The sequence below is a fragment of the Gossypium raimondii genome, chromosome 7 (genome assembly GCF_025698545.1).
Source record: "Gossypium raimondii isolate GPD5lz chromosome 7, ASM2569854v1, whole genome shotgun sequence".
In the NCBI taxonomy this organism is placed as follows: Eukaryota; Viridiplantae; Streptophyta; class Magnoliopsida; order Malvales; family Malvaceae; genus Gossypium; species Gossypium raimondii.
In genome coordinates this window covers 42,357,612-42,384,198 of record NC_068571.1, presented here as the reverse complement: position 1 = coordinate 42,384,198, position 26,587 = coordinate 42,357,612, and the positions used below count along the sequence as shown (strand labels likewise).

Genomic DNA, 26,587 nt, shown 5'->3' with positions numbered 1-26,587 from the left:
ATAAATATTAACTTTATTCTAATTCCGCTTTATTTGATTCATTTTAATTGCATATAGACTAATTAAATCATTTAATTGTAGAGGAACTAATTTGATTAATTCCTATAATTTCTCAAATAAAATCACATATATTTTTGTTGTATAATAAGTGTTTTGTTTTACTAACAATTTAATGTATTCTCCTGATAAATTAATTCATATATTGTTTTCCAAATAAATAAGCTGGAAAAATAATAAATGCTCAAGTCTTTTCTTTGATTAAAGTGATAAGAAAAAGAAAGAAAGAAAATATTTTAGTGACTAAATGCAAACTTTTAAATATTTTATTGATATTTTGTAATATTTTGAAATTAAATGACTAAAACGTAAATTTATTAATAGTTTAGTGACTTTGGCTGAAATTTAGCCTTTAATTATCGTTTATTAAAAGGAAATAGGAGTCACAGGTTTTTTTTTTTTTAATGATTTTTACATGTCTTCTTCAACCATCTATTTCTAACCCTAAAAACCTACAATAGAGCTTATCTTAAAAGCAAGAGCATCCCTTCCCTAATTCTCTCTTTTACCACCTCAGATCTCAAAAAAAGAAAAACAAAAAACAACCTTTCATGGGTTCCAGGAAGGGCAACGACAACGATGGTGCTAGCCCTGGGTACATCAATTTATACCCTTTCCCCCCTTTCTTTCTATTTCTCAATATTTAATGGTTTTTATTGAATCTCTCTTTTTTTTTTATTGTGCAGGAAAATATTTATTGGAGGCTTAGCTAAGGACACAACTCTGGGTTAGCTGAGCTTTTTTTTTGTGTTTTTTTTTGTTGATGAATGTTCTTCAAATTACTGACTTTTTTTTCTGGGTTCTTGTTGGTTGGGATTTATTTTTCAGAGACTTTTACTAAGTACTTTGAAAAGTATGGGGAAATAACTGATTACGTTATAATGAAAGATCGACATACGGGTCGGCCCCGTGGTTTTGGGTTCATTACCTTTGCGGATCCTTCTGTTGTTGACACTGTTATGCAAGAGGATCATGTTATTAATGGCAAACAAGTAAGCAAAAGTTTCACTTTCCATGTATTTGAAGAGAGATAAGGAAAACCCTTTTAACTGTATTGGGGTCTGATAAATTTTACAATTTGGATTTTGATTTTTGGTTTCGGATTTTCTTGGTGGCTGTCACTTTGTTTGCATTTAAGTTGTGTAGCAGAGCTAAGCTTCTTACTGTTAATATTCTACTAATTGAATTGAAGGAGCCAAAATAAAACTGTTCTTTGCAATTTGATGCTTGAGAAGTGATAGCTAAAGGTTTTTTTTGGGGGTAGATTTAGTTGTAATATGGGTTTTGTGATTCATGGAGAAGTTGTATTGATATTGTTTTGTGAGCTTTATCAAGTGTTTAAAATCTTGCCTGATGGATTGATTATTGGCACAGGTTGAGATTAAAAGAACTGTTCCGAAAGGTTCCTCACAGTCGAATGATTTCAAGACGAAGAAAATATTTGTTGGTGGGATTCCAACATCAGTTACTGAAGGTCTGATATTTGTTATATATACGTAGACCTTCTTCCGTGACATTGAGTGTTGATGCTTTTAACTGGCAAATATTGTTTACTTATTGATTTTCCTTTTTGATCTTCAAACCTTTAGACGAGTTCAAGAATTTCTTCTCGAAGTATGGAAAGGTGGTGGAACATGAGATAATATGTGACCATGCAACCAAGCGTTCTAGGGGTTTCGGGTTTATCGTGTTTGACAACGAAAAAGTTGTTGACAATATGCTGGCCAATGGAAACATGATAGATATGGAGGGTACTCGGGTGAGTACTTCTGTTCAATGGCTCCCTATGCAATCTAATGTAATCAAATGTGTATATCCTTTTGCACAGAAACAATGTGGAGTGGCATATCAAACTCTTCCGTTGATGGAAATAACCGTTCTCATTGTTTTTTGGGTTTTATTTAGTTTTTCAAATTTCAAATTTGCTAAGTTTATTGCAGGTTTATTGTTGTTATTACATGACTCTTTTCTTGTCAAGGCAGGCTGTCAATATAGTGTATTGGTGCAGGGAACCTAGGTTAACTTACTTCTTTGTTGTAGGTTGAAATCAAGAAGGCTGAACCAAAGAAATCCTCAAACCCAGCACCTGGCCCTGCATATGGTAGTGAATCTAGGGGACGCTCATACAATGATGGTTATGGTGGATTTGGTGATTATGGTGGTTTTGGCCCTGGTCCTTATAGGTCTTTTGGAGGTTTTGGCAGTAGATATGGAGATTATGGTGGTTATGGTGGTGGTGCTGCTGATTTTGGTGGTAGTTATGGGGGGTTTGGTGGTGGTGGTGGTTTCTCTGGTTACCGCGGAGATCCATCATTTGGTTATGGTAGCCGATATGGTTCCTATGCTGGTGGGCTTAGTGGGACTGGTATAGGTCCGTATGGACGTGGAGGTGGAGGCTATGGAAGTTACAGTGGTTCAGGCCCTAGTGGTAATTATGATTCAGGCCCGGGTGCTGGTTTTGGTGGACCGGGTGGATTATATGGTAGTAGATCAGGATACGGAGGCAGTAGTCGCTATCATCCTTATGCAAGATAGAACGTGTTTAAGATCTCCCATAAAAGTTGCCCCAGGTTTTCAATCTCATCACATGGTTCGATAGGCACTGTGCACTTTTGCAAGTTGTCACTATCTAGAAGATCAAATCTATTTAGATTTGCATGCTTAGTGAAAACCCAAGTTAGATCAAGCATCAAACTAGAACTGCAGCTACTCATGGTAGAGCAAGCAAACTCGATAATATTAGTAGAGCTTCTATCTTTCACTTTAAGTTTATTTATTGTCGGTTTTATTGTAGTTTGTGAAGACTTGTTTTAAGCTTTGGTTAGAATGACTATTGAGGTGTGAATGTAACATTTAGTAAATTACACACTAAGATTGCTGTTTGACGTATAGAGCTTTACGTTTTAAAAGTTTCTAGTTCTTCCTCGTATGCAAACCTCAAGGCCTAGGTAACTTTCACAAATAGCAAAGGCATCCATATTACGTTACTTGGGCTCAATCATGTTAGATACAAGAACATGTCCTTTATTGTCATGTTCAATCTTTTAAAAGTTTTTCAATGTCTTTGGAGCGTACTTGGAAGGTTATAAAACAAAGAATCGAAGCAACATATTGTTTCTGTTGCTTCTATAGCTACACTAGTAAGAGAACTTTCGAATAATCAGTTTTTAGTTTAGGGTTAATGTAATTTTTGGTTCTTGAACTTGGTAACTAGGTTCACTTTGGTACTTAAAAACTCGGTAATTAGATCTATTTTGGTCTTGAACTTGGAAAATATAGAAGTTTGATGACATTGTACTTTGAGATTGTGCCACGTCATCAAAGGATCCAAAAATTATATTAACCTTTTAGTTTATGTTGGACTAAGAGCAGTGGTTCATCTTAGATGGCTAGTCATGCTGTAGATATATGTTGGTTAACTAGTGAGATGGCTTTCTTAGTGTGGGTCTTTGTATGTTAATGGGGGCACATACAATAACTAAGTGCATCAAATTTTTTTACAACTTACATGGTGACCGCATCTTTGCTTTTGGGAATGTATGCCGGGATGGCAAGAGAATCGTAAAGCAGGGGCTTAGTTGAAATGGGTTTTTCACCTATATACCAAGTTTTACTTGTGCGAATACATGGCCGTGCATGTGTCATGGTCTGCCCGTGAGCAAAGCTACCTGAACCATTAGATCAAGTCTTGGCTCGTGACACATGCATGTGCTCTGCCCTACTGTGGCTTCAATTGCAGCTATTGTTTGTTCTTTCAGGTTTTATGCTTTTTTTTATCACTCCCAACTGTCATGAAAATTTTTTATGTTGAAATTACGTGGCTATTATGATGTTTCAACTCTTCATTTTATTTTGAATTAATTGCAACTTACATTCCTGAGTGATTTTTTTTTTTTGAAATTTTGGGTTAATATAATATTTGACTAATGAATTTGGCAATTAGGTTTATGTTGGTATTTGTAATTTTGTTTTGGCCCTTTTACAATGCGTCACGGCGTATTTATTGCATGGGTAATTTAGATTAGTTAAAAGAAGTCCTTCAATTTTAATAACATTATTATTTAATATGCTATTCATGCAATAAAAATTTTATCTACGTTTTTAAAAATATGTTTCATATTAGCTTAATACTCAGGACTTAATTAGAATCCTTAAAATTTAAATGTTGATTGTTTTAGAATATGGATTATAACTTGGAACAATTACTTTTTAATATTCATATATTTAACATACTATTGAGGTGACTGTTATCATAATAGAAAGTGTTTGAGAAAGGTATAATAATATGACTTTTGGTTTTAGGTTATTTTGGTATTTTTTACTTGATTACTATCCTAAATAATTTGAAGGAAAAATATAAAAGTTTGATGACCTAATTTATTAATAGGTGGCTGAACAAATTAGATTCAATCAATTTAAATTATTGATTAATTTTTATAAAATGGAAGTAAGTTTTTTGTTAATACTGTTCAATTGTTAGTTACTTTTTGGTTTTAATTTAAAATAGATTTTAGTCAGTTCAACTCTTTTGTGGACCGTTTATATTGTTCAAGTCTTCATCTATTGAATTTGATCTTATTCTAATAATATTGGTTACATTATCGATTTTAATTTACGTGTAGAGATAAAAAATATTAAAATAGATCTAATTATTAAATTTAAGGGTAAAAATATATTATCTATTTAATAAATTATAGGTTCTAATTGGTAATGAGGTATTAAGGATAACAACAAAAATAATTTGACTTTTATATACGTTTCAATATTGATTATATTTTATTGATAGCGATGTTTTTCTTGTGAGGGTATACGACGATCATTTTGAAGTTTCATAATTTGAGAATGGTGAAATCTCGTTTTCGTTTTTTAAAATTAGAGTAATTTAATTCCGTAAATAATTAAAGATAATTAATAATGTCGATAGTATTTTTTATGAATTGTATATGATTTTGATTAGTATAATAATCGATTTAATTGTTGGTGTGCCAACATTAGTAATTTTGAAATATAAAATCGTTAAAAAAAGTTACTAAAAATATAATATCAAAATATAAACTTGCAACCTTTAAAAATATTTTAACCTTACTTAAAATACATAGTTTAATCTCCACGATTGAATTGAAACTGTGATATATGTCTCAATAAAAGTAAAAATAAATAAATATATACATAAAGGAGACATGTATCACTTTTTAATTGTATGTTTGTGAAATTTAAATATTATTGTATATCAATTAATTATCCTAAAAAATCATATTTTATAATTTTAAATTTTCATTTTATTTTTATAAAAATTTTCTTCATGTCTTCATTAATAATTGAGTAAATATATATTTTAGTATTTGAATTTAGTTTTATAATTTAAATTGATTCAAATAAGTATTAAATTGGATTAAGAAATCAAGTATAAGTACTAATTTAAATTAATAAGCTAAATTTAAATAATTAATTGAATTAAAAGAAAATAAAATTTTAAAGTTAAATTCAAATATTTAATTGGAATAAAAACATTTAAATATCAAAGTTATGGATCAAAATGTATATTTTTCGTTAGCTGAAGCATAACAACCTTATGGAAACATGTGTGCATTATTGTTGGTTAAAAAACACGTGGCTGGTTTAAAGGACTTCATCGCTTACGCCACGTGTTACCGACCAGCTCATGACTCCTTTGCAAATGTACGTGGCGTAATGACTGTTCCCTTGTACTTCCCTCCAAGTTGTATTTTTTCTCTTAATACCCAAATTGCGTCACCCGGATTTTATTATTATTTTTATTGAGTCTTATTTTATTTAATTAATGAAAATAAATTTAAAATAATATATATATTTTTAAATATTTAATATTTAATATTTGATTTATTTTAATTTATATTTTAAAAATAAAAATACTATATGATAATAATATTTTCTCCCAAAATGTTTAAATTTTACAATTAATTTTAATGGGTTTAATTTTTATATTTTAAAATTTGAAATTTTAATCACCGAAACAATGAACATTAATTTCATTAAGCATGTTATTTTATGTGTAATGCTATGTCACATTATTATTTTCATATAACACTAGAAAAAACTTGAAATTTTAATTAATTATTTAGTTGAAATTTAAAAATTAAAAAACTATAAACTAAAAATAATCAAATTAAAAATATGAACAAAATTCATATTATACATAATACAAAATTAATAATCAAATTTAACTTAAGTAATTGAGTTAGATATGAAATTTTAAAATTAAAAAAATATAAAAAATTATATTACTCAAATTGAAGTATGTGAATTAAAAACATTAGTTTATGCTGCATAATTCGCTAAAAGTATTATCCGTAGATTAAAAGTTAAAATTAGATTGTTGATGTATCACGTGTATTTCATGTTGATATATATAAATCAAATTTTTATTATAGAAATCGATAAAATTTTAACAAAATATCAATTTATTCTTTAATCTAATAGAAATAATTTATTTATTTTAAAATAAAAAAACATAATATAATTTAACACCAAGTATAATAGCTTCAATGGCAATTTCACCGGCATTGCTTACAAAATCGAACCGAATCAAATCATTTTAAATACCTTCTATGGAAAAAAATCTGTTACATCAACTTTTTCTTTTCCTTATCCTTTCCATTATTTTAATAGATTCAATTTCGATATTTCATAGTATTTGTACACAGCAATCTTCATTCATACGAAAGCTAAAACAGCATTGCCTCCCTTCTTTCTGCTTCTCACAGCTTCTCCAAGTTTAAAAGCAGTGTTGAAGGTAAAAAAGGAAAAAAGAAATCTTAAACCAACATATTTTGTTCATCAATATTCTCATTTTAGAGTTCATTTCTAGAATATATTTTGCCAGTTATCCTTTGGGTTGATTTAGTTTGCTGTTAGACACATGTAAAGGTGACGACTTTTCATGATCTGTGCATAGTCATTTCTAGAAATTTTCTTTTTTAGTTGATTTAGTTTGCTGTTAGAGACATGTAAAGGTGACGACTTCTCATGATCTTTGGATAGTCATTTCTAGAAAATTTTTGGGGTCGATTTAGTTTGATTTTAGACATATAAAAGTGATGACTTTTGAATTGGGTTTGTACCTTGTTTGATTGCTTCAATAATCTGGGATTTGATCAAGGTTTTGCATCTTATTTCTCAATATAGTGAACGCTGGTTTTTGCTGCTTTATTTTTTCTGGGTTTTTGTTTTTATGAGGATTGAAGGACCACTAGTCTTATTTATTTATTTATTTTGGATTTACGGAATTTGACTTCACTGATGTGGTAATTATTAGAAAAGCTTATGTATATTATGATCATGATGTGCTGTTTTACATCTGGGTTTTATGAACCAATTTTTTTGTTCTCATTGTTTCATCATGCATGATATTTAATACATTCAGGGATGAAGTTATAGTGGAAATGGGAAATTAGCCATTTTTTTACTGCAAAACGTGAAATAAAGTTCAATTCTTCTTTATATCATGCCTTATTGTTTTTCTATAATATCTTTATCTTAGTTTGCTATATACCATTGCATGTTCTTAGCTTCAGTCATATTTTTTTGGATTTACTTACGTATTGCTTGTTTTTTAGCCATGGTCAAATTGTAAGCCATTATACAAAGGACTGTCAAGACCATTATGCTTTGTTTTTAATCATTACAAAGTTTTGGGGAGGGGATGGTTGACACAGGACTCGAATCTAGTCTATGATGTTGATGAAAAACAAGTTTGCCACTTCAACTGTGCCTTCGTCGGCAAGACCGTTATACCTTTGATTTAGTCATGAATAGTTTAATATCGTAGGCCTCTTATTTTGGGAAGAATTTCTGATTAGAAAGCTTAATTCTCTGATATGTGAATGTTTGGTCGAGTTGTTAACCTTTTCTGTCTATTTTATAGTTCATTTTCAGGCCGGTCTTGTAAAGGAATGTTATAGGCTTTCAATATAAACATTCAGAATGAAGAACACCAAAGCGACAACTCTCAGCCAACCCTTGACAAAAAAATTTCATGTCGATGATTATTTGTCATCATTTGGGGAAAAATATGGAACATATGGGATTGTGAGTGCTGCTATTGCTGCTGTGATCGTACCCATATTGCTTTCCTCTATCATGAGAAAGAAAAAGGGGAAAAAAAGAGGAGTTCCAGTCGAAGTGGGTGGTGAAACAGGTTATGCTGTGCGCAATGCTCGAACCACTGAGTTGCTTCAGTGTCCTTGGGAAGGAGCCACTACAATAGCTGAACTTTTCGAGCAATGTTGTAAGAAGTATTCACGGAATCATTATCTTGGAACAAGAAAAGTAATTAAGAAGGACTTTGTTACTGCTAGTGATGGAAGGAAATTCGAGAAGCTACAGCTTGGGGATTATGAATGGCAAACTTATGGAGAAGTTTATCAACGTGCTTGTCACTTTGCGTCCGGTCTTGTTAATTTTGGTCATGATGTTGATACTCGTATTGCGATATTTTCTGAAACTCGAGCAGAATGGCAAATTGCTTTACAGGTATTGCTATGATCCCTCAATTTTAACACTTCTTATTCCAAGTTTTTTATGCAGATCTCTTTGACTTCCAGGGTTGCCTTAGGCAGAATATAACAGTTGTCACTATTTATGCTTCACTAGGTGAAGATGCCTTGACCCATTCCCTAAATGAGGTGAGAAATTTATCATGTTTGTTTACTTTGCGACCCTGAATTTGTCGGCTCTTAAATGTTCTATTGTATGTACAATGTGATTATATGATTACAATATTGTTTGTCTTACTTGCTTCTCGTCTCTCATTTCACAATGCTCCTTGTCCTCATTCAGTGTTTTTATTATGACAGACACAGGTAACAACCTTGATCTGTGAATCCAAGCAGTTAAAAAAGTTGGCTGCAATACGCCCAAGCCTGGAGACGATCTCAAGTATCATTTACTTTGAAGACAATGAAGCTGCCAATATTTCTGGTGTATTTGGAAGTATGAGTAGCTTGAGTGTTTCGTCCTTTCATGAAGTTGAGTTGCTTGGGGAAAGAGCACCTGTTCCGCCTAGTCTACCCTCCAAGGACAATATAGCTGTTATTATGTATACAAGTGGCAGTACAGGTCTGCCAAAGGTACGCTCCTAAATTTAGTTTTTTTATGTTCAGTATTTTGTTTGCATGTGAAAGCTTAGGGACCTACCTACAGCAATGTTAGCAAATTTGCCAATTGGCCTTTGCAACTGAGCAACTAGTTGTGTCGTGGTTATTTGTTTATATAGGCTAACATTATGTAACTCTTTCATGATTTAGGGAGTTATGATAACTCATGGAAACATTGTAGCCCTTGCTGCAGCGGTTTTGACTGTGATCCCAGGAATTGGAAAGAATGATGTATACTTGGCATATTTGCCCTTAGCTCATGTTTTGGAATTGGCAGCTGAGGTAGGTTCATATCCAGTTTTTTTTGGTTGCCTGTCAATGGCATCAAGATTATTCTTACGGTTCTGTGTTGTTCTCCAGTCGGTGATGCTGAGTGCAGGTTGTGCAATTGGCTATGGTTCACCTTTGACACTAACTGATACTTCTAGTAAAATCATGAGAGGGACTAAGGGAGATGCTTCTGTATTGAGGCCTACTCTAATGGCAGCCGTTCCAGCTATATTAGATCGTGTCCGGGATGGAGTTCTGAAAAAGGTGCGAACTGGTCTAAGTCCCTTAGATATGTGTTGCTCTTAGCTCCCTTATATATGGGATAACAGCGAACTGTCTAATTGGTTCTATTTCATGTAGGTTGAGGAGAAGGGAGGATTAGCAAGGAAACTTTTTGATATTGCTTATAAACGTCGACTGCAATCTATAGAAGGAAGCTGGTTTGGTGCTTGGGGACTTGAGAGATGGTTGTGGGATGTTATTGTTTTTGAAAGGGTACATGCTGCACTAGGAGGTCGCTTACGACTTATGCTCTCTGGTGGGGCTCCTTTATCTGCCAATTCCCAACGCTTCATCAACATTTGCATGGGGTAATGATTCTCTTCACTTGAGAGATCTATATAGTTTGATGATAAATTAGTTTCTCTCATTTTTTCCGGTACTGATACATATCTTATTTTCTTCTTTAGGGCTCCCGTATGTCAAGGATATGGCTTGACAGAAACATGTGCTGGAAGTGCTTTCACTGAGTGGGATGATACAACTATAGGCCGAGTTGGGCCACCCGTTCCTTGTTGCTACCTTAAGGTATGCCGCATAAGGGATGGCCGATGCTCGTGTTGGTATATTTTAATGAAAAAAATGCTGGAAGTACTCCTTTAGCTTTCAAATTAACATTTATTAGTTACTCGTGTTGGTATTTATTTGAGGTTCATAATGTATGATATGTTGGAATTGGTTTACTTTTTCAGCTTGTCAATTGGGAGGAAGGTGGGTATTCAATATCCGACAAACCAATGCCTCGAGGAGAGGTTGTTGTTGGGGGACATAGTGTAACTCATGGCTATTTCAACAATCCTGAGAAAACCGATGAGGTTTACAAGGTGAACTCCATGCTTTGTAGGCAAGTTCATGTTGGTCTCATAGCCTGTAAGTATTGACTATATAAACCGTTGTTCACTTGCACCTGCAGGTCGATGAGAGGGGCATGCGCTGGTTTTACACCGGGGATATCGGACAATTTCATCCTGATGGATGTCTTGAGATTATCGATAGGAAAAAGGACATTGTCAAACTTCAACATGGAGAGTATATATCTCTCGGAAAGGTGATTATTAAAAAACCGAGTACTCATTTGCTGATACTGGATGGGATGCTCATTTTGTTTAAATGCTGATTGCAGGTTGAGGCAGCATTGACGTCAAGCAAGTTTGTCGACAATTTGATGGTGCATGCTGATCCCTTCCACAGCTATTGTGTGGCTTTAATTGTTCCGTCACGCGACGTTCTTGAGAAGTGGGCAGTAGAAGCTGGCATAAAGTACCAAGATTTCCCAGAACTGTGTGGCAAAGCTGAAACTGTTAGTGAAGTCCAAAAATCACTTTCAAAGGTCAGTTCATTATCTTTTTGGATTAAGTTCCCTGACATCCTTAAAGTATGATTCAGGTTTTTAAATTGGTTTAAAAATTATGATTGAGATTCTAAATTGGTTCAGAGTATTGATATTATATCAATCTAGTCCTATCGTTGGTTTCTCATTAGTTTAGGCATCAACCTACAATGTTGTAGTTTGACTTGTTTAAAAAAAATGCTTTTCTAAATCTTAGAATTGGTTAAAATATGTCATAGGATCCTCTACTCTTTATAAATTTAGAATTTAGTTATTGTAGTTTTATTTTAAGAATTTAGTCCTCTACATTTAAATTTTTTTGTTAAATTTGTTGATGACATTTTGAAACAAAAAATACTCATTGGTAGCGAAGTAACTAAGAAATGACTTAATGAACGCGTTGACTTAACAAACAGTTGATCTGAAAAGTAGGACTAAAGTTTTAGAAATTAAACGTACAAGGATTAAATTTTAAATTTGTAAAGAGTAGGGACCAATGTCATATTTTAATCTTTAGAATTCTCTTTTACATATTTTGAATTTTTATACTTTGCCTCTTTTATTGAAAAATTGGCTCTAATATTTTAGACTAAAAAGTAAATTGGCCCTCAAAATGATTTTCCTTAAAATTTTAGAAAATTTTAATTATGCCCCAAAATTTTGTAAAATTTCATTTCTACTTTGAAGTTTTTAAAATATTTAATTAAACCCTTCAAATATTTGAAAATCCTCATTATAATTTTTATTTTTATTTTTTGAAAAATTTAATTGAACTCATTTAAAGTATTTGAAAATTCTCACTAATCTGACAAAATTTTAAAAATTTAATTTGAGCTCCTAAAATTCTTGAAAGTTTTACTAGCCTCCTTCAAAACTTAAAGACCCGCTACTGATTTTATTAAAATTTTATTTATTTATATTGTTATAATCAAACAGTTTACTCTTTGATATAATGTGAAGTACTAATTTGTCTATCTTTTTAGTAGAGTGAGCAAGATGTAAGTGAGCAAGATGTAAACTATACAAAGGTGGAGGGTTAGGGTATTATAAGCTTGTCATTGACTACACAAATTATTACAAATTTTATAATGTTTCGTGTAACACAAATTATATAAAACATTATTTAATTAAACAAATTATTACAACTTTTCTAATGTTTTATATGACACTGGAGCTGGTTTTTTTTTGAAAATGCAGGTGGGGAAAGATGCAAAACTAGACAAATTTGAAATACCTGCAAAGATTAAACTGATGGCAGAACCATGGACACCTGAATCAGGATTGGTCACAGCAGCACTCAAAATAAAGAGGGAACAAATAAAGTCAAAGTTCAAAGATGATCTCCAAAAGTTGTACCAGTAATATACCCCTAATAAATGCATTGATTTAACCTTGGTATTTTCACCGTCATATGCTCTCTTTCATCTTTTTTGTAAGTTTTCATGTATGTGGAGACAAAAAATCAAACAGTGTTGCTCCATAGATGAGTTGTATTAGATAATTAGTAGTTTTGTTCTAAAAGAATAAGCTCTGATTTCAGTTATTAGTTTCTCTTACTTTAAGCCACCTGTCAACTTTTCATCATTTATTTATTTTGGAAAACTACATTCAACATTATTTTAAACTATTAATAAGTTTGCATGGTTATTGGGCTATTTGAAAGTGTTTAGTCCGGTCTGTGGCTGCGAAGGGACTATAAATACCGGCTGGAGAGGTGAAGTGCTAGAGTGGAGGAGGGACTTAAAGTTAGGTATCTAATACTTCCAAATGGGCAAGGCTGGGATATACATAAGCTTTTTGATCGATTTTATGTGCATGAGGTAGAAGCTACAGCTTCAATCCCTGTTTCGATTTATGCGGCTAGAGATATACTACTAATTTGGCACTTTGATAGGAAGGGAGGGTAGACAGTAAACTCGGGCTATCACGTTGCATGTCATTTATATCTTAATAGTCAGGATTGTTTGATAGAGGTGAATTGGAAGTCAGTGTGGAAGCTTTGTATTCCTCCCAAAGTGAAGGAGTTTATTTGGAAGGCGTTGCGGAAAATTTTGCCGACTAATACTAGTCTCTTGGATCGGAGGGTTCAATGCAGCTTAGCCTGCAAATCTTGTTCAGAAGTGGAAGATGAAACACATGCTGTTTTAAGGTGTAATAAGGCTGCTGCTGTTCGGTGTTTATGGGGAAAGCTAAGGAATATTACATTAGGTTCTTATGAAAGTTTCATTGATTTATTAAGGAACTATGAGGTCGTTATATTGGAAGAATTTTGTGATATTAGTAGGAAATTATGGTGGGCACGTAATCAATTGCTATGGCACAACAAGGTAGTCACGCCTTATACTATTGTGGCCCAAGCGGTTGCGTTTTCATGAGATTGGAAGGTGGCACAGGCTTATAACCGGAGAATGAATGACGTTGGAAGCAGGTGGTGGAGGTAGGGACGATGGAATATGAAGGTGATTGGGTATGTTGGGTCAATGTGACGCTTTTTGACGATGCTGATGGGTGCAGGATTGGTATGGTTGTGCAAGGTGTTTCAGGTGACTTAATTCAGGCCATGTCCTCAGTTGTCGAGGGTCGATTTGCATCGAAGGTGGCGGAAGCTATTGCATTAAGGGAGGAATTGCGATGGTTAGATACCCATCTATCGTCGAGAGGTATAGCTCTTATAGACGCTTAACAACTCTGCTTTGCTTTGTATTAGTTGGATGAGGATTGGTCCGAGTTTGTGGGCTTGGTATCGGACTGTGAGGAGTTGTTGAAACATCAGGATTAGATGGACTAGTAGATCCGACAACACGGCAACTCACACTGGCAAGAAATGCAATGCGTTTCAATTGTCATTCTCCCCTTAAAAAGGAAAAAACAAAAAAGGTGACATCACAATTTTATACAACCACATCTCTCAATTTTAGTACTGTTTTGAACTCTATTCTCCAGTTATATTGCTCATTTAGTTCGAATGAATAATCAATTTTTATCTCAAAAAAATCAAGATATTAATTATTTTAATTTTAAGAACAGTCATGCAAATATTAAGAATTATTACATCTTTATTTGACTATTTTAAAAGATTTATCTTTTATTTTACTATTTTTAAATGTTATAGTTTTAAAATAAAATCTACAATCGAATCAATTAAATAATCAATTTTCAATTTAAGATTATATAATTCAAAGCAGATAAATTATTAAAATTAAAAATTAAAAAATTATTTAAAATTTATAAAATTTGGTTCATCTAGGTTTTAGTTAGTCTTATTGTCTTCCCTTGTTTTGACATTTAACTACTCCTAAACAAAGAATTGGATAAATTTAACCCTTATTAAATTATTAGTAAGTTTAAGTTTAATATATATATATATATATATACTAGTAAGTTTATGTTTTGACTACTTAATTTTAACAAGTTACATAATAATCACTAAACTATTCAAAGTTCTTATTTAAGTAATTGAGCTATTAAAATTGTTACCGTATGGCGTTCTATGCTCGAACCGCCTCTACCGATCGAGAGCTCTCATTTACTTTCTCTTCTCCAATTCAATTTTTTATCATGAAATACTTTTGAATATCACGAATCTATAAGTTAAAATCTAAATAATTTTATTCTCCGATCTCCAACATTGATATTCAGATCAAAGCTGATTTAGGATATGTTCTTTTACACATCAATAGGTACTAATCTACTACACTAATAGTCGTATTATTGCTTGAAACTCATTAGTTGGACTTTCAAAAAAATTATCAATTTAGTGATTTAAATAATTTTTTTAAAATAATTTAATTATCAGTTTATAGCAAAATTTAATCACCGAAACATAAATTTATAATAGTTTAATCTTTTAAGTGAAAAATAAAATCGAGGGATATTCTAGAATCTAGTATTGATAGTGTAAAATGTAATCCCTGCAAAATTCCAATAACCGAACGAAAACGGAGGCAGCTTTTATAATTCCACAAAAAAGGACCAAAAAAGCAAAAGCCGTTTTCTCTCGTCAGCAATGTCACATTCCGGCGACGATAGCTTCTCCGACGCGGCGGAGGAATGCTACAACGCGGAGTTCCGATCGTATCCAGATGACGCCTGGTATAATGTTCGAGTATTGTTTGCAGGCAATTCAGGTGACAAAATGAGAGTCAAGTACGACAACTTCTCTGATGATTACGACAACATTTTTATCGCCGATAGTTTCAAGTCCGCTTACGAGGTTTACGATTTCATCGGAAGGTTCCGTAAGGCCTCCGCTCAGCTCCAGGATCCGGACTGTTCCATGGTCGTGAAAGGCATGCGCGTCTGTTCTTCTGATTCTTTTGGAAATGACGACGTTCGCTTTTACGACGCTATCATTGATGAGGTACGCACAACGGCACAAATCTTTGCTATTACTGAAATAGATTCTTATTTGCAGTTTTTTTTTTTTTTTGGTTATAAAAATTCTACTGCATTGTTATTGTTGTTTTGTAGATGAAATTTTTAATGTGTATAAAAATAGAACCTTTTGTGCTAACAGTGTTTTTAAAAAAAATAAAATGATGTATCCTTAAGCTAAAATTGCATCACTATTAATCTCCATCGAGCAATGGCCAGAGCGCGATCATCTAATAAATCTCTCACAGTACTCGATGGTATCTTATGAATAATTATTTGTTCCATTTTGTCTCGAGCCTATTTGGTGATACAATCTGTCACCCTGTTATTGTTTCTCAGATCTGTCGAAATTTTACTTTCATTCGGCTTCTCATCACTCCACCTATGGCCGCTCTTGGTCTAGAATTTGAAACCGAGCCATCGACGTTCACCTTAACCCTTCCATGAATAGGAAATTGCCACCAATCCTTAGTCATGGATCTAGAAACCCAATTTCTAGACACTCCTTTAATATATATATAGACTTTGTCCAAGCTCTAGCTGCAGCTAAGAGAGCATGATTGCTGTTACTCGCTTCAGTGAAGATGAATTCATTCCGACTCTTCCACAGAAACTCAAGTAATAATAGAAAAGAAAGTAAGCCATTCACCATATTAGGACTCTATATTATCTTCATTCCCAATATTTCAAATGATCCATCGAACAAGCAGCAAGCTAAAAAAGACATTCCACGCGCTTCTCGGTACAACAGATTTCCAAACTAAATTAGAAAACCCTCAGTCCCTAACAGCATGTATTATAGACTCTACGTCTAGTCCACACCGATCACAGAAAGGAAACGAAGTCATACTTCACCTTGTCCTCATTTGTCAAGAGTCTGTCTCGAGCCAATAACCAGAACACTCGAACCCTTTTCGGCGCCCTTTACTCTCCAAGTGAGCTCATCACTTGCAATCCTATCCAGTTCATTTGTGGTAATCAAATGTTGATAGGATTCAGATAGAGAGAATTCCCCCCCGGACAGCCATCTCCATGCTAGGTGGTCCGCACCTGCTTCCAACAAAGGGGGTATGTAAGCCAATATCCGCTCCACAATCGCTTGCGGAAGCACCGAGACTAACCATTGAACGTTCCACACCCCTTCCGCCACAATGTCACAGACGCGAAGAGAATCCTGTAGGGGTGCAAGACCGATGTAATGTTGCCATAGAATGTCCACTTCCCTTAGCCAATCATCATTCCAAAAATTAATCAATCTATCATCACCCACTGACCAATAGACTCCCTTTTTAACCTCATCCCAAATATTGGCTATAGAACGCCAGATATACGAGCAGTTGCTTCGATGGGTTACAGTGTTTTTTTTGGTTGTGTTTTGAAATAAAGCCTCTTATATTTACTCTCTTCTTTTCCATGATGAAACTATTAGAAAAAGGCCTCATTTTATTGTTACTATAATAGGAAATTTAGTTATTCACTATAAAAATGGAAATAGTAAATAAATTCATTCTCTGCAATGTTGTTGCTTATGAATTGGCGTTTATACTTGTTATAACATAAAAGTTGGGGTTGCTTGTTATGGCGGTTCACACCAGTGCAGAGAGTCACTAGAAATGGTGGTGGTTCACATTATAAATGTTGCATAAGAACCACTGGGAATGACCCCTTTTTTGGGGTCTCATGAGCTTCGAGAACTTCTCGGGAGGGATTTGGTTGAGCTTTTGCATATCTCCTAGAGACTTTCGTGTTATAACAATACTCATGTCAAACACACATCGTATTTGACACTTATTGACTATCCTTGTAACATAGCTTGCTTTTCGGTCATGCTCATAAAGTTTGTTTTATATAAAAATGTATGTTGAGTTCTTATTAAGTGGTATATATATATATCAGGTGTTGCATAAGAAGCATTCTTATGTAAATGGACAAGAAGAGTGTGAGTGCACCTTCCTAATCTCTTGGCTACACGGTCCTAATGTTGGGAACATAACAGACAAGGGGGTTGCAAATATATGCCTTCTCCAGGGTTCTGAGATACCGCCAAAACTTGCATCTTTCATTGAGATAGCATTGCAGAAAATAGATAAGGCCTTATGTAAATCTGTTTCTGGCACTAGCAATGATCTTGTTGCTCCACATAAGGATAACAAGGGTAGCCCAATTGTCAAGTGGAAGCCAAGTTCATCGGAGTGTATAAGACAAGTAAGTTTGTTTGTTGTGATCTTTTCGAGTTTCTTTTGTTTAAGCATGTAGCTGTAGGGAGAAGTAGTAGTTGTGGAATTGGTAAACATTGAATTGAAGTGGATTTGCTGGCCAACACAATTTTTAGGTGCTTTCTGGAGATTTATGGATGCATGTATTTTGGTGTTCTTTGTGTTTTTAAGTTCCATTTAAATGTAAGTCAAGTGTGTTTTATGGTGGCATTATATTGGATTGTGATCTTAAGGTTTTTATATTTATAGAGGAAGTGTGCTCCGCGGCCTTTGAGTGCGGTGTGGCCATTAGGAGGAATAGAATTTGGTTGTGCAAGTAAACAAGAAGAAACTGATCTAGGAGGGGATAAAAACCTTCACAAAATACTAGTTCAGAATCTTGAAAAGGAATTGTCCTCATCAACAGTTTCCGAGTTCATCCATAAACAAACTTCCATCACTACACGAGTATATATTTTCCCGAGTCTACCATGGGAGCCATACACCAATGGTGTCATTATGATGAATTGCCAAAAAGACCTTGAACGGTTGCTTGGGTTTTTGCAGAATCCTAATCATTTCATTGCATCCTTGAATGGGCGGTAAGTGATTGTTTTTGTACCATTGTAATTTAGTACCTTAGATTTGCTCTGAGAATAACCTTTGATGTCAATGCCTGCAGACCATGGGTGGCCACTGAAAAATTGTTAACCAATGATCATTGGACCTTAATGCTCAGCTCTCCGGTAAGTCCAATACAAGGCCATGCTTGACCCGTTAAACCAGAACCTTACTTACCTTTTTTAACACTTCAAGCATATTTACATTTTTACAGAACAAATTACTCAACAGAAAAGTTGCTGGATTCAACAATGAATTGAAGGTTGTTTGTTATGGGACAAAGGAATACAATAAAGCAAAGGAGTTAAGGGATTTATTTTTGCAGTTTATTGAACACCAACGCGGACTTTACAAGAAGCTAAGAATGGAAGAGAGAAATATCTCATAGCCTTCTCTAGCAGTCAACAGGTACGAGATACTGTGCACATCGATAGTGTCTCTGATCTAAGGCTGTTTAACTCTGTTATACAATGCTAATGTGTTGTAGAGGAAAGAAAAGAACATGGTCAATTACAACTATGACATAACCAAAAAAAAATTTGTTGTAGCCATGCTTGCGTCATTCTAGTTGTACAGCTGACTATGCTATAGATGTCTCATTTGCCAAAGTTGAAATATATGATTTTTAATGGCAATTGTTTTGGTCCATATTGCTTCTAGGAATTGAGGCAGGGGCTGTGCCAGGAGGGACAAGCAGAGAGCACTGCTCTCACCCCAATGGAAAATTTTTTCTTTAGTCCCTTTAGATTTTAGAAGCTAGAAAGGGTGGAAGTATTTGATAGCTCCCTCTATTGTAGGGATTAGATCACACTAGGTCTATTATTAAATTGATCAATTTAGTCTTTTGTGCTATTAAAAAGAATCAAATAAGACCAAATTTCTATGAAGTTAACATTTTACTATTTGACAAAGTTAATATTTTGAAAGTTTTTATGTTTACAAGAATGAATTTTTTTTTATTTGGAGTTGAATTGCAAATGAAAAAATATTTTCATATCATTTATTAAACAGTAAATGTTAATTTTATTAAAATTTGATCTTATTTAATTCTTTTTAATAGTAAAGCAATTAAATTGGTTCACTTATTGGTAGGACTAATTTGGTCCAATCCTTACAATAGGACTTAGTTGGTACTTTCAATGTAGAGAGGGTAATAGCAAAATTTAACCTTTTCAATAGTACAGGGGACAATTTAATAGTAGAGATTAATAGAATTTAACGTTTTCTATTAACCAACATTAAGGACAGTTATTGGTTTAAAACAATATTTAGTCCCTAAACTTGACAAATTTTTTTAATTTAATCTTTAATTTCTTTTTGTCCATGTTAGACATGAAACTTGACAATTTTCCTCAGTTTTGGTTCGTGTGATAATGTGGCACTCTGATATTGTGCCACGTTATCACCTAAAATATATATTATATAAACAAAATTTAGGTGATGACATGGTGCAATGTGTCATGTCACAACTAGGATCAAAATTAGAAAAAGTTGTAAAGTTCTAGGACTAATGTGGATAAAAAAAAGTTAGAGATCAAATTGAAATAGTTGTCAATTCAAAGACTAAATGTTGCATTATCCCATGATTATTTGATAAAATTTTTAGACTCTACTGTCATTTTGGCAAAAGCAAAATCTTTATCATCAATGCATCAAATTATAATCTCACAAGATAAGAATGGCATGATGATAAATTAGCTTTCATGTTTACATTTTTGTCAATTTGATCCCTTTTTTAAACTAAATTTGGTCATTAACCTATTAAAAGAGTCAAATTACCTTTTTAACAGAAATATTGACTAGAACATTAGTTTTTTAACGATTATGATATGACAACTCATGAAATAGTCCGCATGTATTTCATGTTGACATGTCAAGATTTATCATTTATGTCCACTCCACAAATAATTTAAAAACTATAAAAGGTTCATATTTAAAAAAAATAATAGCATGAAATATATGTAAATTGTTATACAAGTAGTCGGGTTAAAATTTAATATTTTAATCAAGATTTTCATGAAAATAATAATTTTGATATTTTAAAAATTAAAATCAAATTTAATTCTTTTAAAATGATTGAGGATCAAATTTAATAAAATAATTTAAATTGATAAAAATATAAATATTAAAGATTACATTAATAATAATTACAATTAAGAATGGTGAAAATACTTCAAGTTTCAACCCCCGAAGTTTAAGAGAAAGTATAAAAAAATGAAAGCTTTCTTGCAAAATAACAACAAAACTCATAAAAACAAAATCTACAAAAGCAAATTAAAGAGAAAGGCAGAGCGTCGGTTTCAGGTTTGCAGCTAAAGCTGGCTCCTTTCCCTTTGGCCCTTTTCTCATTTTCCTGGATACCCCTAAACGAAGCCAATTCAAGCTAAACTGTGCATATATGCTGATTTTATTTTTTAATTGGTTTTTTAGGTAATTTTTTAAATTTAGAAAAATAAGTCGATTTTAGAGAGAGTGTGTGAAAACGCGCCTAGCAGAAAACGCTTTTACATTCTCTCTCCTTGACCTCATTTTATTATTTTTTTAGTTTAGGGATAGGTTTTTTATTAGTAATTAGGGTTTAGTGTTTTAAGAGTGGAATAGTGAAAGTTTATATGTAGATTTGAGGGGTTGAGGATGCGATAACGCATCTCAGAATACATACATTTCATACATCATGTTAGGATAGGACTATTACCTCAGAAACTCATCCTATGGAAGTCGGGTTTCAGGGTGACTGGGCTTGATACAGTCACGGGTCGAAGTCTAAGTGGAGGTCCTAGTCGACAATTGTGATGCAGTCACGGATTTGAGTGTAATCGGGGGCTACTTGACGGTCGTTATGTGGTCACGAGTTCAAGCTTTTTGGATACCTGCAAATGATGCCTTATATATACCATACATAAGGTTGAGGCCATAATCATAGGAAAAAACGAAGGGCTTTCTAGTGTAATCAACGTAATTTTTTTCTTTATTTTCAAACAGCCGATATCTTTAACCTTTTATTCTTATCCAAGGGCTGACACCGAGATGGACATAAGAGGATTCCCAGGCGGAGAGCAGATATTCTTGCACAGTAGAGGTCAAACTCGGGTCGACGCATCAGCGGTTGTAATTATTAATGAGTTGTTTAATAACGGAAATCGTTGCCACCTTGAAAGGAGTATTACTTTTACTACATCGCAATAGCCGCTACCTGTCTAAGAGTCCTCCTGCGTTCACAACGGTGCTGACCTTTGGATAAGAAGGAAGGTTAAAGATACCATCTACGTGGAAATAGAAAAAAATTATGTCGATTATAACAGAAAGTCCCACAGTTTTTCCTTATAATTATACGTTTAAACTTGTGTATGGTATTTATAAGGAAACACCTTTGGCTATCCGAAAAGTTTGAGCTCGTGCCCACATAACAATCGTTAACTAACTCTTCTGTTATACTCCGATCCATTATCTCATAACAATCGTCGATCGAGACCTCTACGTAGGCTTACACCCATGATCGTATAAAGCAAAATCACCTTGGAACTTGACTTCCACAGGATAGGTTTTCGAAGTAATGGTCTCATCTCGATTGGATATATAATATGTGTGTGTCTCAAAACAATATTACATCATCAACGACACAAGAATACCTTAAACAAGAAATTTTTTTAGTTACGAAAATTTTTAACACTGGAATGAGGAAGAAAACCGAGAGAGAAATATTGTAAAGTGGAGGGATGGAGGCCGGGAGAGATGATGGGTCTAGGGATGATGGAGTATGGAAGGGGAGCCCCCCCATTTATTGGCGTGGGGAAGGGATGAGATTGTAAAGGAAAAAACCCTGTGGTTGAAAATACGTCCTATGAGAGGCATTTTCATCGAATATCTGAAAAACATGTTTCAAATCTTACCTGGGATCTTGGTAAGATTTGAAGCACTGAATATCCTTTGAAGCACGCGTCTAATGAAATTTGTTGATTTCTGAAACGTGTTTTCAAGCACAGAAGAGAGTTTTATTATAATTCGATGAAAACGTGTCTTCTAAAACGCATTTTGAAGCATGTTTTTTCTCTCTCATTATTCTATTTTGCTATGAAATTATCGAAGTATTTAGAACTTAGACACATGGAAAATTCATGTCAAATATTGAAGAGGTTCACTGTGAGTGTCATTTGTATTTCTTTGGATAACCATCTGAAGATTTTTTTGTTCTAAATATCTAATTCGTTTTAAATTAAAATAAGTCGACGGGTGAAATCCGTCATTTACTACGATAGTCAAATCTGCAATACGGAAGTCGATATTGTATTTGCAAGAGCCTAGTTCGTGGAATTGGCTTTCAACCGTACCATTCAATTGCGTGAGTTATAGACTAGAATCTGGAAGAAAGTTGGGGTTCAAGCCGGGGAAAAATTTCAAGCTTACAATGTAAATATCTAGCATCAATTAACCCATTTAAATATGAGTTATTTGATGTGAAATGCGAGCTCGATTTGGAGGCAGTCATATCATCGTACTACTTAAGCGGAAATGCTATAATGGAATTCTATGTCGAGTTCCTTGAGCCTGATAGAACTGGTCCATCTTTGACTACTAGTGTGGCTAATACGGGAATCGAAGTATAAACAGAAAGTCCTACTACACGATTGTGCGGTGGGTTCACTGGTTTGTTATAAAGCTCCTATTATGATGTCCCTCAAGCATCAATGGGTAAACATTCTTCGGTTTTAGGTATCGATTTCAACTTCGAAACTTGTCAGTCGGGGTATGAGTGTTACCTGAATCTCGACACTCGTGCACGATATTCAGTTAGTGCGTTCGATTTTAACTTCAATGGTGGGGTGTCCTACGGTAGAAGCACTTATACCAGAGGGCCATCAACCAACACCAGTTGGCAATCCAGTACAAATTTTACTGGGCATATGGGGAATAAAAAATTGATAACTTCTCCCTACGATCGGGTTTGGCGATGGTACATTGAACCCTTTGGTTGAAGATGAAAATAAAGATGCCACTGAGGAAGAAGATGCAGCCGAGGAAGAAGGGGCAACGGATGTTGTTGACGGATCAGAGTCAGACCCCGATCCAATTCGGTAGTTAGGTTTGGATAGTTTGGAAAAAACATATTTTTAAAAAATTAGAGTAGGTTCCAACTGAGCCAGAACTTTGTGGTTCTAACGATGAACCTCCGCCCCACATGACCAACATTGACCTCTCCATCGAGGGTAGTTTAGAGTTTTGGTAGCTCCTGCACAGAACCATGCAAGCTTATCGTCAAATGTCTAAGTATTGGAAGTTGGCATGAAATACCCCAACAAATATAATTTTCTCACTGCACTAAAATAGTACAACTACAAGAATGGTATGAACTATCACGTCATAAAATCTTGTTCGAAAAAATTCGAGGGAAAGTACGCAATGCACGACGAGAGGTACAAATGTACGCAATGCGCGACGAGAGGTGCAAATGGAAAATCATGGCATCTTTTTGGAAGAAGACGGGTTTCTGAATGATAAAGAAGTATTCTGGTCCACATACTTGTGTTATAGCAGGTGCGCGATTCGGTCACTCAATTTTCTTACATAATGTGACCTGATTGGGGTTTTTATTTTTACCAATAACATAACTTTATATCGTACTTTGCAGGTGTAAGTCAGAATCATCCGATGCTAGATTCCGACATGATATCTGACATAATTTTACCCATGGTGAAAGTGAGTCCTAGTATTCTCGTCTCGGTGTTGATTGCCAACATCCGTAGCTAGTACGATTACACGTCATTATATTACAAGGCACGGGTCACAAAACAAAAGACTGTGGATAAGTTGCACCACAGTCGAGACAAGTCGTACAATGATTTGTGGAAATGGTGTTAGGTATTAGATTGGTATGTATCAAGTTCTGTAATCGATTTGGAAACGCACCTAGCGTACTTCGGCGATTGTCTGATCATTGGGAAAAGAGTATTCCACTAATTCTTTTGGACCTTTAATTAATGTAGGGAAGCTGTAACACCCCTAACCCTTCTCCGTCGTCATATTAGGGTCACAGACATTACTAATCAATTAGAACATTTAATTTCATAGCAAGCAATGGTGTAAGCTAAATATTAACATCACATGATACATGAGCAATGTATGCTAATTTGATATATTCATAATCGTATCTTATACAATTCAATAACGAATCATGCCATATCATACCAATTCAGAGTAAAATTTACTTTTACAGTCCTTAATATAATTTTACGAGACCTTAAAAATAGTTTAAAAACAGGTAGGAACTAATTTGAAATAATCTTAAAAGTTTAGGGTGAAATCTAAAAATGCCTAGAATTAGGGGACACACGGCCGTGTGGAATGCCCCAGACCGTGTGACTTTCGAAGTTGGGATATATGGCTGTGTCCCAGCCCGTGTCTCCATCCGTGTAACTCATTGACTTGAGACACATGGCCGTGTGGTAGCCCGTGTGAATCTAAATGTACCATAAAACTCAAGTTTACCAATTTGTGATTTCTTGGACAGTAAGCAACCAATTCATCAACCATTTAATCTATTCGAAACACATTTAAACATGCTCAAAATATGTCAAAACAACCATCTTAAATGCCTAACCAATGTGCCCTCATTGACACCATATTTTAAACATCCAACCTAAACCAACAATTCATTCATCCATCATTTAATTAATATGTCATTCATAGGTACTTCAAACAAAGTTCAATTATTCAAATAAGTAGGATAAGTAGATCCATCACTCAAACCAATTACTCACATTCAACATCAACCAAATGACAAAATATATATTTTTTCTTCTAATACTAACTCAAACACATCATACATAACTTATAGGACTACATTCATCAGAATTCACTAAAAACAAAATATCATTATTTCAAAATTGACATTCTAGGTACATGCCAAGACTCAAAAAGAAAATACATCACCAACATTGAGTACGGGATTTGTCATGGATGTTTAGTTGTATAACAACAGTAAATACCTAACCTGCAGTCAAGTAAAAAATTAAACAGTAAGTAACCTATGTTTTCAAAGGATCCCCTTTACAACTATTAAACAAAAGTTTACATTTCATAACATATAAGTCATCTCTATAAAGTTACCATAATTTCCATTGAAACATATCTACAACATCATTTATATACAAATATCCTCTCATGAATTATTATACCGTACTGAAATATATAATCCACTAAATGGCATCTGGTGCCTAACGGTAGACTGTACATAAGGTTTTGCATCCAGTGCTCGTCGTTTAACTTGACAAGATCATTTGTATGCCCAGCACTAGTCGAACAAGTCAACAAATTATTGCGCCTAGTGTTAGTCGGATAACCGACGATAGTTGTGCCCGCCAAGAATTAAATCCTTAAAACCATATTCTATAATCTAAGCAACCACAACAATAATAATGAAAATATTTTTGATCTAATTCATATACATTCGAATCTTATTTCATAGTATTCCATCCGAAATAATTAACCAATTATATTAATGGATATTGTCGAAACTGTTTTTTGAAAACAAAAGTTTTGGTCATCGACTTAAAAACAAAAACTGGAGTCGCCACTGATCCTTAATTGAGGTGTGATCGGCTCACCTTAAAAATAATTTTGGTCTACGAAATTTGAGAAAATAGGTTCGGGAGTCAGTTACGCACGAGGAAGGATTAGCACCCTCGTAACGCCTAAAATTGGTACCAAATTGATTTTTTTAATGCCTTGGTGTCGAAAATTTGAAAAGATTTTAAAAGGAAACTTTTTATTTCATGAACGAATTAAAATAATAAGACTTTCAAAGAAATAAAACACCACACCCAGTGAGTTAGGGCACAATGTTTTTAAATCTTCAAAATACCCGAATATGGCCTTTTGCTTTTGAAAATTCTTATTTCGAGAAGAAAATGTCATGACCAGTAAGTTAGGACCTAACATTTTGAATTCCCGAGAATAAGCTTTTATTTAAAATTTGCGAATTTATTGCAAAACAAATACTTGGCTTTCTAAATTCATCGAAAAATAATCGCAATCCAGTAAGTTAGGACACAATCTTTCCCGAGAATCATGAATGCCAAATATTTTGGAAATTTGCAAAAATATGATGATTTTAATGCTTCGATAAAACCAAAATACACATTTTTAAAAAAAAGGATATGCATAACATGATATCAACATTCTAATTTCAAGCATATATGAATAAACATTTACGAATATATACAAGTGGGTATAATATACAAATAAATTTATAAACAAAAAGATACATCAAATAAAAAAACCAATAATAAATGCATGTATATATGTGTACGAAAATCATGAAAATAAAATAA

The 26,587-nt window shown here is 33.7% G+C and overlaps 3 protein-coding genes across 6 annotated transcripts; all 3 read left to right on the top strand.

The window, feature by feature from the left end:
- Positions 1–457: 457 nt before the first annotated feature.
- On the top strand, positions 458–2,966 carry LOC105790196 (heterogeneous nuclear ribonucleoprotein 1). The gene is made up of 6 exons (XM_012617676.2): positions 458–652; positions 744–784; positions 886–1,049; positions 1,432–1,531; positions 1,647–1,816; positions 2,098–2,966. Exons 1-6 carry the CDS (start codon positions 609–611, stop codon positions 2,590–2,592), a joined length of 1,014 nt encoding a protein of 337 aa, XP_012473130.1. The 5' UTR covers positions 458–608; the 3' UTR covers positions 2,593–2,966.
- Positions 2,967–6,663: 3,697 nt separating this feature from the next.
- LOC105790183 (long chain acyl-CoA synthetase 8) lies at positions 6,664–12,632 on the top strand. 2 transcript variants are annotated; one of them, XM_012617655.2, is made up of 12 exons: positions 6,664–6,829; positions 7,961–8,568; positions 8,640–8,720; positions 8,892–9,164; positions 9,342–9,473; positions 9,552–9,725; positions 9,822–10,051; positions 10,151–10,268; positions 10,433–10,564; positions 10,654–10,788; positions 10,864–11,070; positions 12,268–12,632. In XM_012617655.2, exons 2-12 carry the CDS (start codon positions 8,020–8,022, stop codon positions 12,430–12,432), a joined length of 2,196 nt encoding a protein of 731 aa, XP_012473109.1. In that variant the 5' UTR covers positions 6,664–6,829; positions 7,961–8,019; the 3' UTR covers positions 12,433–12,632. The 2 variants fall into 2 exon arrangements, with proteins under 2 accessions (XP_012473109.1, XP_012473116.1); XM_012617662.2 differs by lacking the exon at positions 6,664–6,829 and adding an exon at positions 6,837–6,963.
- A 2,347-nt stretch (positions 12,633–14,979) lies between these two features.
- Positions 14,980–21,605, top strand: LOC105790205 (uncharacterized). Of its 3 annotated transcripts, none has more exons than XM_012617702.2 (6): positions 14,980–15,430; positions 17,341–17,649; positions 17,910–18,241; positions 18,322–18,385; positions 18,475–18,668; positions 21,275–21,605. In XM_012617702.2, the coding sequence occupies exons 1-5, from the start codon at positions 15,077–15,079 to the stop codon at positions 18,646–18,648; spliced, it is 1,233 nt and encodes a 410-aa protein (XP_012473156.1). In that variant the 5' UTR covers positions 14,980–15,076; the 3' UTR covers positions 18,649–18,668; positions 21,275–21,605. The 3 variants fall into 3 exon arrangements, with proteins under 3 accessions (XP_012473156.1, XP_012473149.1, XP_012473141.1); XM_012617695.2 differs by lacking the exon at positions 21,275–21,605 and adding an exon at positions 18,921–19,159; XM_012617687.2 differs by lacking the exon at positions 21,275–21,605 and having other exon boundaries at positions 18,475–18,889.
- The last annotated feature ends 4,982 nt before the right edge of the window (positions 21,606–26,587 follow it).